This window comes from Myotis lucifugus, unplaced genomic scaffold, assembly GCF_000147115.1.
Source record: "Myotis lucifugus unplaced genomic scaffold, Myoluc2.0 scaffold_48, whole genome shotgun sequence".
Lineage (NCBI taxonomy): Eukaryota > Metazoa > Chordata > Mammalia > Chiroptera > Vespertilionidae > Myotis > Myotis lucifugus.
Genome location: NW_005871096.1, coordinates 181,043 through 194,476, shown reverse-complemented (window position 1 = coordinate 194,476; position 13,434 = coordinate 181,043). Strand labels below are relative to the sequence as shown.

Genomic DNA, 13,434 nt, shown 5'->3' with positions numbered 1-13,434 from the left:
TTTGGCATGGTGTTAGCATGGAGGTCTTATTCCTTGTTGGGTCCAGTCTGTTTGTACTTAAATATGCATGTTTGATAATGGACCAAGGATGACTATGAAGTTACATGAGAGGGAAATTAAATTTATCAGAACTATTAGCTTTAGAATTTACAAACCATTCTTTCCACGCTTCCAAAGAAATTTCTAGAGTTTGATTTTTTCCCTTCCTCTCTCATTATATAGCATAACACTGCCAAGATCCTTCCCTGCAGCAGTCTGCCAAGTCACTTTTTAGCCAGATCCAATAGAAGACCAACAGAAATTTGAGCAGATGCTCAAAATGAGTTTGAGCCACTGGAGATGGCCAATATGGATATTTATGTAGCTCTTTGGTTCTGTAAACCTAACCATGTTTTTTATAAATTTGAATTTAGCTCCATATTTAGAAAATGATGCTACCAAAGGAGCAGACTGTGGTTTCATTTTTATTTACTTTAGCAAGTTATATTAAACTCCTGAGAATAGTATTATACTAGGCAAAAGGTGCAATAAATACCAGTATTTGATATCTATCTATCATCTATCTATCTATCATTTATCTATCTATCATCTCTCTATCTATTGAAAGATAGCGCTTTATTGCAGAATTATTTATAGTTGTAAAAATTTTGAAACAACTTCAATGAACATTAATATAATTATGATTAATTTCCATACGACAGTGTCTTTGTAGCCATTAAATGGAAGAAGCTATATCTCTACCCATTGATTTGGAGGAATTTCTTTGCTGTACCATTAAGGAAAGAAAGATTCACAGAACTGAATATAATGCTATATTTTATTTAAAAAATATTTGTATTGATTTCAGAGAGGAAGGGAGAGGGAGAGAGAATCATTGATCGGCTGCCTCCTGGACGCCCCACATTGGGAGATGAGCCTGCAACTTGGGCATGTGCTTTGAGGGGGAATTGAACCATGACCTGCTGGTTCATAGGTCAAACTCAGCCACTGAGCCATGCCAGATATATTTTAAAAGTAATGACAAAAGCTCAATCTATATGTTTATATGTTCCTATATAACTGTATGAGCATGAGCAACACACAAAGTGTTGCCTACCAAAATACCAATTGGCTAGTGAAAAAAAAAATGGGATGGAGGAAGAGAGGTTGATAAGCAATAAACAAATAAATAACAGATGAATAAATAAATAGCTGTGGAAAAGGTAAAAATTTTCATGATTAAAAAAGTAGTATATATAGAATACTTTTTTTAAATTAAGTAGATAGAAAAGGTAGTCACCAAACTTTTATTAAGTGAACATGATAAAGTTGACATTTGGGTATTACAATTTGCTACCCATTCTATTTGGAGAGTTCCTTGGGGTCCAAGAGATCATTACCCACAGTCTCCTAGAATTAATAATTTGGTGGAAATCCATCTTCCCCTTTGAAAGTCTGAAAATAAGATTCCTCAGAGTTAGCTAAGGATTTCTTCCTGGGAAGGTATTTAAAAGTTCTAAGAGATTATCAGAAATATTTGATTACTAAAAGAGATTACTGCATCCATTAACAATCCCTCCTTTTCCACCCTATAACTTTTTAAAAATATGAGAGAGAGAGGAGAGAGAAACATCGATGAGAGAGAACCAACCAACGATTGGCTGCCTCCAGCACACCCCCTACTGGGGATCAAGCAGTGACCTGACCATGAATCAAGCTGGTGACCTCTTGGTGCATGGGACAACACTCAACCAACTGAGCCATATCCACCAGGGCCACCCCATTAATTTTGTTAAGCATTCCTAAGGTCTTATTCTCCTCCAACAAAACAGTCCCAGACCTAAAATCCTTGCTGTTGACTCCTCTATACATATTGCAAGATCACAAATCACAAGAGAAAACTATGTTCCTGGGCTAGAAAATTATGACAATTTTTTTCGTCTCTTCTAAGTAGTGTGCATGTGTGTTTTGATAGAATCTTGGTTTAATTCTGATTCTCATATCCTATTCCAGCTTAGCTCACTGCAGAATTGGCTTTTTCGAGTTGCCCTGAGTACCATATACTGCTTACCATTCTGGTCATATATTCATAGCTCAACTCAGAATGGTCAACTGCCACATTCTGAATATTTCACTAGATCCTCCATGTAGCTGATTTGATTTCTGCTCTTATTTAGATATTGGGGAAAATAGAAACACTAATTTTTTATGATCCTCTAGAACTAAGGAACTTTGAAAATAATCTAGTGTGTCATATATAATTAATTATATTGTTTAAAATGTCAGTGAAGTTTATGAATCATTTTCCTGATAAATTAATCATCAATCTAATATTATTTTATTTATAGTTTTGAATATTGACTAACTTGTAAATGAGCTTGAAAGTTTCACTGAATAGAGATCCATTTTTAAAGCTTTAGTATAAATAGGCTTATACTTCCAAAGTGTTGGAACTATCAATGAAATTTCATTTGATATCTTAAAAATGTTGAAAGTCACTGTGAATTCATTCCCAAAGAGTAACTTTGCTTTTAATGCCAGGTGTTTTTACCATCTCCCAGAAATTTATCAATTTTATATATTAGTGGGAGCTATAGACTCCTTAATCTTGAGTGGTTAGAAAATAGAATTCTGGATTATTAATTTTTTAGTTAACTGAAAGTCCCTATGTATATTATCTAAGGGTGACCAGTTTTTCAGAATTTAAGATGAGTTTGCACTAACATGCTTAGTGCTGATATCAGGTGACCCAAAACACACAGCATTACCTAAGTCACACTTAGCTAACATACCTGAGCAGCTGCTATCCACTGTCCACTATGCTAGGGCCTAAATATATAAACTTGTGTCCTTAAGGAGTTCAAAATCTAGTGGGACTGAGAAGTAATTACAAAATAAGTGCTACAATCAGAGTAGAAGAGTGTTGTGGGAACTCAAAGGAGTGAGTGACTAATCTTAGAATCATATTTCCCAGGGGTTCTGTCCTCTTCTCACCTTGCACTGTCTCCATGGTGAGCTCATCCATTTCCAGGGCTTCATCTATCAACGTGACTCACATAGCTGTTTGTTCTCCCCGAGTCCTGTTCTGGCCCATAAGGACTTACTTGGTACCTCTACGTTCAAATGCCACAGACACCCACAAAACAAACCAGCCCAACATACATTAGTCATCCTCAGCTCCAGATCTTCAGTTCTCATTGTTATCTTACTCACTAAGGTCAGAAACCAAGTGGTCATCTTTGATGCTTCCTTCTAATCCCCCGATCCAAAGGTCACCAAATTCTGCCTTTAAGCGTTTCACACACTGTTTTCTCTTCTTCACTCCCTTGTCAGGGATAACTCAATTCTGACTTATTTATCTGTTCTGCAGGTTAATCCCAGAGCTTGTTAAACTGATATTCTCCTACTTAATAATTTTGTCTCCTTGAGTAGGTAGCTGCCAATAAAGAAAAGTGGAACCACTCCAAGTTCTCTGAGTATGTGGATTGGAGGGAATTTCATGCAGGACTTTGGTTACACGGGTGATGGAAGAACTAAGAAGCCTACGGAGGGCAGCGGGCCAGCTTGGAAACAAGCAATGCTGAGTCTCACCCACTGGCCTATGAGTTACTTGAGGCAGGCAGAGGAAATGTATTCAACTTTTTCTCCCAGGCACCTGGTATAATACAATTATTTAAATACAGGGGTAGGCAAAAGTAGCTTAACAATAATAATAATAATACATAATGCAATAATTGATAAATAATAATTCAAGAATAAATTCATGATTTGTGTACTCACAGCTATACACCTATTTTTGCTCACCCCTGTATAGTCAGCAATCATTAAATGTTGACAAAATGAATTAATTACTCTAAGAACCTAAGATCTTTTTGACTGAGAAGTTTCTAGAAAACTGTCCCTGCTTCAGGCCCAACATTTCAATATATCTTACCATGGAAACAACTCTAATTATTTGAGAATTTGAGTCTTTAGATTCTAGAACATAAGACATTTAAACTGTTACCAAATGAAACAAATATTTTATCATATCCATTTTAATAAATTGGATTCCTTGTATAGAAAAATGTTATATTTTTAAAGAAAATGAATATTTATAGTTTCTACAATAGATATTAAATTACAAATGCTGAACTTCTTATATTGGTGTCATCTCAGCTTCATCTAGTGAGACTCTCATCTAAGTCTTTACTTCAGAACACAAGTACCTACTTTAGTTGTCATGTCAATGTCATATGTGTTTCATATATCACAATGTGCCCATGTGACTCTCATTTGGTATAGGCCTATAACTCTTAATGTTTTTATTCACTGACAAAGTTGATTAATTACAAAATTGTTCAGAACACAATGCAAGACTGACAAAAAAATCTGACTACACAGATGGATGAACCAAATGGGGTTATTTAGGATGAGACAAAGGTAAAAAAAGATTATGATCTCTGAGGCATAGCATGAGGCTACAGTTGGTAAAAAAAAATACCAATAATAAATAAGAACGTGGGCTTTGGCAACAATAAGAATGCCTGTATTTTAAAGATACAACAGAACATGGCGAAGGAGTAAGCACAACAAACATATGCAGAATGAATATTAACATAATACTAAATGATGGTAAGATAAAAGTTTAGACATTAACAGCCTATCTGCAGATACAATGATGAATTTCTGTTGCAGATGTACATAATGGTGACAGTAATATGCAAAACATTAATTTAAACTGGAGGTTCCATTAGAAACAGATGTTGTGTGGTTCATTTCAATTACAGCTTATATTGGTTTATTTGTCAGGCCATTTATTACTATACTTTGTTTTCATGAGATGCAAATTGTATGATTTTCTTTGTCCTATCTTTACAGGAGGTATTACTTATTACACTTAGTCTCCAGGTTACTTCTTCATTGTGGTTGACAGAGAATTGTCTTGATAGAAGTAAATGTTTTCCTTCTCTCTCCTTGTTCTCTTGGTTAATAAAACTAATATGTCTTCCCCACCCCTTTTTATTCAGTCATTTAGTAGCTCTGGGTCTCAGATTTCTCATAATACCTCTTTCTTTTTTTTTAAATCAGGAGATGGACCAGATGATTGTTTTTCCTGGGTTTCCTTAATGTGTATAATTATTGTTTAATGAGATTCTAATATGGATGTTGATCAGCATCATTAATATGGCTCTTTCTGATTAGAGGAAATAAAGATGGAATCAACTTAGCACAAGGAAAGTGGAGTTTGTCATAATGAGACAAGAGCACTCATTAGAGGTTGAATTATTGAACATGTCCAGACCTCATAAGAACTAGAAATAAAAAGTAGAAAGTATCCGTGAACTTGCTTGTTCATGCTATAACAATATCAGACCCTTCCTCTGATGGCTATTTTCTGCATCTTTATTTTCTTTCTTCCTTTGTAGGCTGGCTTCTTCTTTTCATTCATAATCTCTCCCATCTCAAAACCTCATAATAGCAGTGCAGCCCTAGTTAATATCATGACCTTTGCCCTGGTCATACATCTCTCGTCTCAGATCCTTTATCCAATAGCAAATTTCTGGGAGAGGACTCTGATTGATCCGTCTCATCTTTTTGAGCCAGGCACAAGTTTATTGCCTGCCTGTGGATCAAGTGCTCTTAAGCAAGATATCTACTCTCCATTTTCAAGGTGAATGGGGACAATAGTAAATGATATAGAACTTGGCCTTGCTCAACCAGCAAGGGCTGTAGACAGGGCAGTTTCTATCACAAAGGGACTGTAAAAGTGGTTAACAACAATGCACAGCTCTACTACAGTCCTCCTTTGGGAGAAAACAACCTTAGCTTGGGAAAGAGCAGATATTGAGTTCATGTACAATGGAAAAATAATTTTCAGGAAAGAGGGATTTGTATTTGGGACCCCTTATAATGTATATTCACATGATGAAAGATAAAATACAAATGTGTGCAAGAATCCTGGGAATACACACACACACACACACACACACACACACACAAACACACACACATATATAACCTGATTATATATGTGGCTTTAAAAAAATTTTTTTTTAATTTCTTTATTGATTAAGGTATTACATATGTGTCCTTATCCAACCATAACCCCCTATGTGGCCTTTTTTGAAATAATTTAAAAAGGAAGGGTTGCTCGCATGGTTCCTTATGAATGGATGCAATATTGTAAGATGTTAAAGCACTATTTTGTCTCTTTACTAACAAATTAGACTGAAATGTGCTGATTGTGGAGGCAGCTAATAAGGGATGCTCACTTTCCCAACCCACTATGAAGTCTTCTTAGAGCTCATACTGGTAAAATGCATACCTCAATATATTTGCCTAACACATAACTCTTTTCCCCTATTTGGGTGCTAGATAATTAATGGATTTTTATCCAATGATTTCTCGTGGTAAAGTGGCCAATTATACATGATCTAATGCCACCACTCACAAAGTGTCAAGGGGTATATTAAAGTCTTGGGGTAGACATATTAGAGTACATACTTTTCATAATAAATAATGATAGAAGATTTTGATATTTTTTTACTGATACTAAAAAGAAAGATATATTCATCTAATGTAGGGTTTCTTAACCCTGGCACTACTGACATTTTGAATCAAATAATTCTGTGCTGAGGTAACTGTACTGTGCGGTGCAGTATATAGGGTCATCCCTGGCCCTCCCCACAGATGCGAGTAGCACACAGCATTACTCCCAGTTGTCACAACCAAACTGCCTCCAGACATTCCTAATGTGCTCTGGAGGCGGGGGGGCGGGGGGGGGGGTCAAAATTGCCCTGAATTTAAACTGCTATTAAAACAAGTGTAATTTTTATTCTTCAAAAGAATGACTTTCGTTTGTTGTAAGTATTTTCTTATTTCTTTAAACATTTTTAGATTTAAAAAGTATGCCCTTCTGGAGCTCAATTGAGTACTCCAATTTGCTATCGTCTATCTTCCTTTTCCTCAATGAATTGAATTTTGTCATGCCTGAATTAGCCTGACCAATTTCATTAGCTATCTCATACCCATTAATCCCATTAATTTGCCTCAGTATCAAAGAATCCCCTACGGCCTGTAGTTTCTAAATATGTCCCACTTCCATTTAAGGAGTAGCTTGCAAACCTGAGAAAGCAGATTGGATACTTGTAAATATACTTGGGAAGAAAAATTATTTTAGTGGTTTCCACCAAATTATTAATACCTTTGATTTTTTTTCTGAATTTTCATTCTCCCTGGAGTGCTTGCACTTTGGACTAATGAAGAATTAATAGAAAATCTGTTGTATGAGGGGAAAAATACAATAATTTTAATCTTTTCATTTCTGTATAAAAATAGGATACACCAAAATGATGTCATAGGCTTTGTTATATTCAGATGTCACTGTTCATATTTATATTAAGCTTTAGAGGGAAAGAATAATGCATTTAAGGCACAGTTTATCATCTCTCAGACACGTAGATCATAATGTCTGTCATAGAGAATTTGCCGATCTCACAAGGTTTGGAGAAGAATGGTGATAGTAGATATGAAGGGTTATAAAAACCACAGTGCACTCTCTGGGAGAAAGAGATTATTGTCTTGAGTAAGATACTATGTAGATGGTACAAAAAGAAGAGATTGCTGTGCTTTAGGTCTTTCCAAAATGTTTATCATTATCATTAACTTCACAAAGTTTTTATTAAGGTTAGGAATCTCATATGTCTATATTTCATTTATCATATAATCAGGTTATAGATTAAAATAATAACCCTAGACATGCTTAGGAAGAAATGTTCTGAAGGGTACTTGTCCCACATCACCCATTTCCAAATGTAACATTGGAGCGTAAATTTTCACTGAATTACTTCTTATTGAAAATAAGGTAAGTTATTGCTTTAATTTAAAACCATGATGTGACTTTTAGTCAATGTTTATTGAAAATAGTGTGAGTTGTATAGAGCAAAGATCTTACTGCATGGGTATAGTTCTTTCTCTACGGGAAACAAAACAGTTTCCAGAAAGAGAAGGGAAAATCTACACACACCCACAACCCCCACCTCTCCCCCCCACACACACATTTAAATGTATGCAGAGATTACTCCTGCTTACATTATTTTCTCCTTTTCACTCTACAATGTTTACTTACCACAAACTCATATTTTAATTATAGTGTATATTATTACAGTTTTATTTTGTCATTATAATCTTTCATACTTGACAATAATAAATGTTTTCCCAGTACACATTAAAACTATTGAGGAGAATATGGAGTAAGAATTTCACTTCATGGTCTTATTCTGAGGAAATCCTTCGTAGCACTCATGAGATTCTGGAAGTTTATGGGTATTCAACATGAGTATTTTTTCCTATTTATTGAATTCATTGGGGTGACACTGGTTAACAAAATTATACAGGTTTCAGGTGCACAATTCTACAACACATTATCTGTACACTGTCAAGTCTCTGTCCATCACCATTTATACCCCTATACCCTTCTCCTCCTCCCCTCACCACCGTCCCCCCACATTGAAACATGTATTCTATTGCTGATCATGCTGATTCCTATGGCAGAATTTACAATAACATGTCTTTGGCTAGTTATTACTTTTCTCACACTGGCTGAATTACAAATAAGAAACCAACACCAAAACTTACAAGTGATCACAGTTGGTTGCTTATTTTCATGGTCAAAGAGGTCCTCTGCCTACAAGTACTTTAATAAGCATCTCTTTAGAAATAGAAATGCTTATGAAAATGAATATGTAATTTGGAAGTATGATATAAATCTTTAAATAGCAATGAACAATTTTGAAGGTAATATTTGTATAGCATGTTATAGTTTCTAAAGTACCTTCACCATAATTTTCCCAAGTAATGCTCACAGTAAGCCAGTAAAATGCTATTATTTCTAAAATGAGGCATTCGAAATACAAGGGGTTAGGTTAGTTGGTCATGGTTACATAGCTCTGCATGTGGTAGATCTTGGAATCAAGGTATTTTGGAATCTAAGATCCAGAATTTTTCTAATTCATTTCCCTCTGAAAAGGTATGATGTTAAGAATTTGAAGAGAACACAGATAAGAATGGTAGCAATTAACAAGAGAATTGTGTATAAACCTGTGGGTTCCTTTGTAATTGAAGGTAAGGTGGAAGGAAGTTTTAGACATTTAAAGGGAATATTGCATGATTAATAGCAAATAGCATATATCCTTGTCATTGAACAAGAAATAATAAGCTTTGAATTATTGCAAGATGGTTTCTGAGTAAATAATGTAAGCATTATTGAATATAATGGTTAAAGGACACTGAAACTCATTATCCAGGCTGAATGTTGTGTTATTCTTAAGAAATGCATAACTATCCATCCAGAGATCTACATAAAGTACAGTTTGCCCACATGTGAGGCATGATGTGAGTCAATGTTTCTCAACTAGTGAGTGGTATGTAGTGTACATACCACTCTGTAGAGCAATGGCAGTACACCAACATTGTGATGTCATTGCTACCATTTATTTTTTTAATGGACAACTATCATTTGTATTATTGGATTTCTTTAACCCTGTCTGATGTGGCTCATTTGGATGGAGCATTGTTCCATACACTAAAGGGTGGTAGGTTTGATTTCCAGTCAGGGCACATACCTGGTTGCAGATTTGATCCCCAGTTGGGGCACTGCAGAAGGCAACTGATCGATGCTTCTCTCTCACACATCAATGTCTCTCTCTCTCTCTCTCTCTCTCTCTCTCTCTCTCTCTCTCTCTTTCCTTTCTCCTTTCCTCTCACTGAAATTTAAAAAAATAATAAAACCATAAAATATAAAAACAGACAATTACAGATCTAAAATAATCATTCCCTTTCTATAATTTTTAGTGTAACCTTTTATAGGAGGTGAGAAAGCAAACTCAAGTACAAACCTATCTCTGACCTCAAACAAATTCCTGAAACAAAGCAGGGATGAGGGTAAGAGAAGAACTAGTGAGCAGTTCCACCACTGATGTCGTTCTCAGGCTTTACAAACTACCTTTCAGGACTATTAGACAAGTTGTCATTTCTAGAAAGATTCAGATAATGGTATTAATAATCTTCATAGGGCAAACAACAGTATTCATTCAAAAGGCATTCACAGTTTGCAAAACACCCTCTCCTTTTACGTGCATACATTTTTAGTTATTACTTAGCAAACATTCCCTCCAAACATGTAGTAAATATAATATCCAGAGGTCAATTTTTGTGAACATTTCTCGGTATAATTTTCCTTTTTGACCTTCCCCGTGATATCATCACCTTAACGTCAAATATTAAAATTCAATTAAATGTTTTTTCCTATGTTGGTGGGAATGGCTGTGCATGCATCTAATTATTGCTATAGCACATCTAACCTATTGGTTGCCTTGTGCTTAGAGGTGCAGATGTCAATGTACTCACTCAAATGTATCCTCTTAAGGGACAGCAGGACGGGACCATGTGTCTCTGGTCATTCACAATACCACAAGCTATCACCTTCTTAACAAAAGTCCTCAGATGATGATGATGATGATGATGATGATGATGATGATGACGATGACAGTAAATTCTTTTTTTGTTGTTTGTTTCCTTTATTTCACAGGATTATACGCTCACCATGTATTTCCAGCAGTCTTGGAAAGACAAAAGGCTTTCTTATTCTGGAGTCCCGCTAAACCTCACGCTAGACAACAGGGTAGCCGACCAACTCTGGGTACCAGATACGTACTTTCTGAATGACAAGAAATCATTCGTGCATGGGGTTACAGTGAAAAACCGAATGATCCGGCTGCATCCTGATGGAACAGTTCTGTATGGGCTCCGGTGAGTGGCTTGTGTTGCATGCTTTACTGTTGTTGTTGTGTTTTGTGTTTCTTGAGGAAATGGGCAGAGGGGAGAGAAGCAAGTAAGAAAATATCTAGAATCTTTTGTCTGTATAATGCAATTATATTAAAAACCAGAAAATCTCTTTTGGAACCATTTGAGCTAAATCTAGGCAACCTTTTCCATTGAAGGTGAGTGAATTATTTGCCTTAAACTTTAAATAATAAACAGTAGTAAGAAAATGTCTTTGCCAGACAGAATTCACATCTAGGTTATTGTAGAAGTTATTTATTTTTAACCAATTGCTTAATTATCTTAGAGCCACCCAGACTGAACTGTGTTCTAAGTATTCAGTATAACTACTTAATTATAAAAGGGAATTGGGTAACAATATTTTAAAGAAGTGGGACAATATTTGTGGTGACTTTGAGAAGATCCAAAGTGTGGTTTTTTTAAAATTCTTGATTGTTTAAAGTATTACATATAGTATTACATATGTCTTCTTTTTCCCCCATTGACCTCTCCCCAGCCACCCTCACCCCCCAGCACATGCCCAACGTGGTTTTATTCCCTGAAATATCTATGTTTTACCTTGTATATTTAGGCATATGATTCATATTGAATTAATTTTTATTACATGTGAGGTAGGGATTGAGGTTCAGTTTTTCCATATGGCTATCCAGTTATTCCAGCAACACTTATTGGTGCCTTTGACTGAATAAGTAGGAGTCTATTTCTAGGCTCTCTTCTCTTCTATTGTTCTCCTTGTCCATCCTTAGGCAGTTTCACAATACTTTAATTGCCATAACTCTGTTAAATTACCAAGTCAAGTCCCACAACTTTGTACTTACTGCTTAAGATTGTTTTGGATATTAAAGGTCCTTTGCATCTGCCTACCGAAATAGACTGCTGGGATTATAATCAAGATTGCATTGAATCTGTAGGTCAGTTTGGGGAGAATTGACATGTTAAAATTATAAAGTCTTTTAATCAATGAACATAATATATCTACATTTAGTTAGATTATGCTTAAATTATATCAGCAATGTTTTACACCATAGTGGATTTTGTTTTAATTCTTTGCATCTTTGAGAATCAAGTAGAAAAGAGGTATCATACACTTATAGAGGTCTATTATTTTATTTTATTTTTAAATTAAGTCTTTATTGTTCAGATTATTACAGTTGTTCCTCTTTTTTCCCCCCATAGCTCCCATCCACCCAGTTCCCACCCCACCCTCTGGTTTACCCCACCCCCACTGTCCTCATCCATAGGTGTACGATTTTTGTCCAGTCTCTTCCCGAACCCCCCACACCCCTTTACCCCCTGAGAATAGTCAGTCCACTCCCTTTCTATGCCCCTGATTCTATTATATTCACCAGTTTATTCTGTTCATCAGATTATTTATTCACTTGATTTTTAGATTCACTTGTTGATAGATGTGTATTTGTTGTTCATAATTTGTATCTTTGCCTTTTTCTTCTTCTTCCTCTTCTTAAAGGATACCTTTCAGCATTTCATATAATACTGGTTTGGTGGTGATGAACTCCTTTAGCTTTTCCTGATCTGTGAAGCTCTTTATCTGACCTTCAATTCTGAATGATAGCTTTGCTGGGTAAAGTAATCTTGCTTGTAGGTTCTTGGTATTCATCACTTTGAATATTTCTTGCCATTCCCTTCTGGCCTGCAAAGTTTCTGTTGAGAAATCAGCTGACAGTCATATGGGTACTCCCTTGTAGGTAACTGGCTTTTTTTCTCTTGCTGCTTTTAAGATTCTCTCTTTGTCTTTTGCTCTTGGCATTTTAATTATGATGTGTCTTGGTGTGGTCCTCTTTGGATTCCTTTTGTTTGGGGTTCTCTGTGCTTCCTGGACTTGTAAGTCTATTTCTTTCACCAGGTAGGGGAAGTTTTCTGTCATTATTTCTTCAAATAGGTTTTCAATATCTTGCTCTCTCTCTTCTTCTGGCACCCCCATAATTCGGATGTTGGTACACTTGAAGTTGTCCCAGAGGCTCCTTACACTATCTTCATATTTTTGGATTCTTTTTTCTTTTTGTTTTTCTGGTTGGGTATTTTTTGCTTCTTCGTATTTCAAATCTTTGACTTGATTCTTGCGATCCTCTAGTCTGCTGTTGGAACTTTGTATAATATTCTATATTTCAGTCAGTGTATGCTTAATTTCTAGTTGGTCCTTTTTCATATCCTCGAGGGTCTCACTAGATTTCTTGAGGGTCTCACTAAATTTATCGGCGGATTCTAGAAAAATTCTTGAAAAACCTTATAAGTGTGGTTTTGAACTCTATATCCAGTAGTTTGCTTTCCTCCATTTCTGTCATTTGTGACCTGTTTCTTTGTCTTCGCATTTTTTATGCTTCCCTGTGTTGATAGAGTGGCTTTGTGTGCTAGGTGTCCTATAGGGCCCAGTGGCTCAGCCTCTCCAATTACCTGATGTGGACACTCTTGGTGCACCCCTTTGTGGGCTTTGTGCACAGTCTTGTTATAGTTAAGCCTTGATTGTTGTAGGTATCACTGGGAGGAATTGACCTCCAGTCCAATTGACTGTGAGAATCAGCTGTGTTTGCAGTGGGAGAATTTCTGTGCTGGAGACACCCTTCTGGGGCAAGACTTGCTTCAGTGGGGCTTTGGTGCTCACTGAGTCTGCCC

At 35.9% G+C, this 13,434-nt stretch overlaps 1 protein-coding gene across 1 annotated transcript in view; it reads left to right on the top strand.

Moving 5' to 3' along the window:
* The window catches only part of LOC102432079 (gamma-aminobutyric acid receptor subunit beta-1), a gene marked incomplete at its 3' end in the record, with an annotated part of 263,385 nt that overhangs the window by 129,851 nt on the left and 120,100 nt on the right, over positions 1–13,434 (top strand). The window contains exon 4 of the mRNA XM_006088450.3: positions 10,550–10,770. Within this exon, the coding sequence (XP_006088512.2) occupies positions 10,550–10,770 (221 nt within the window). The remainder of the gene's footprint in view (positions 1–10,549; positions 10,771–13,434) is intronic.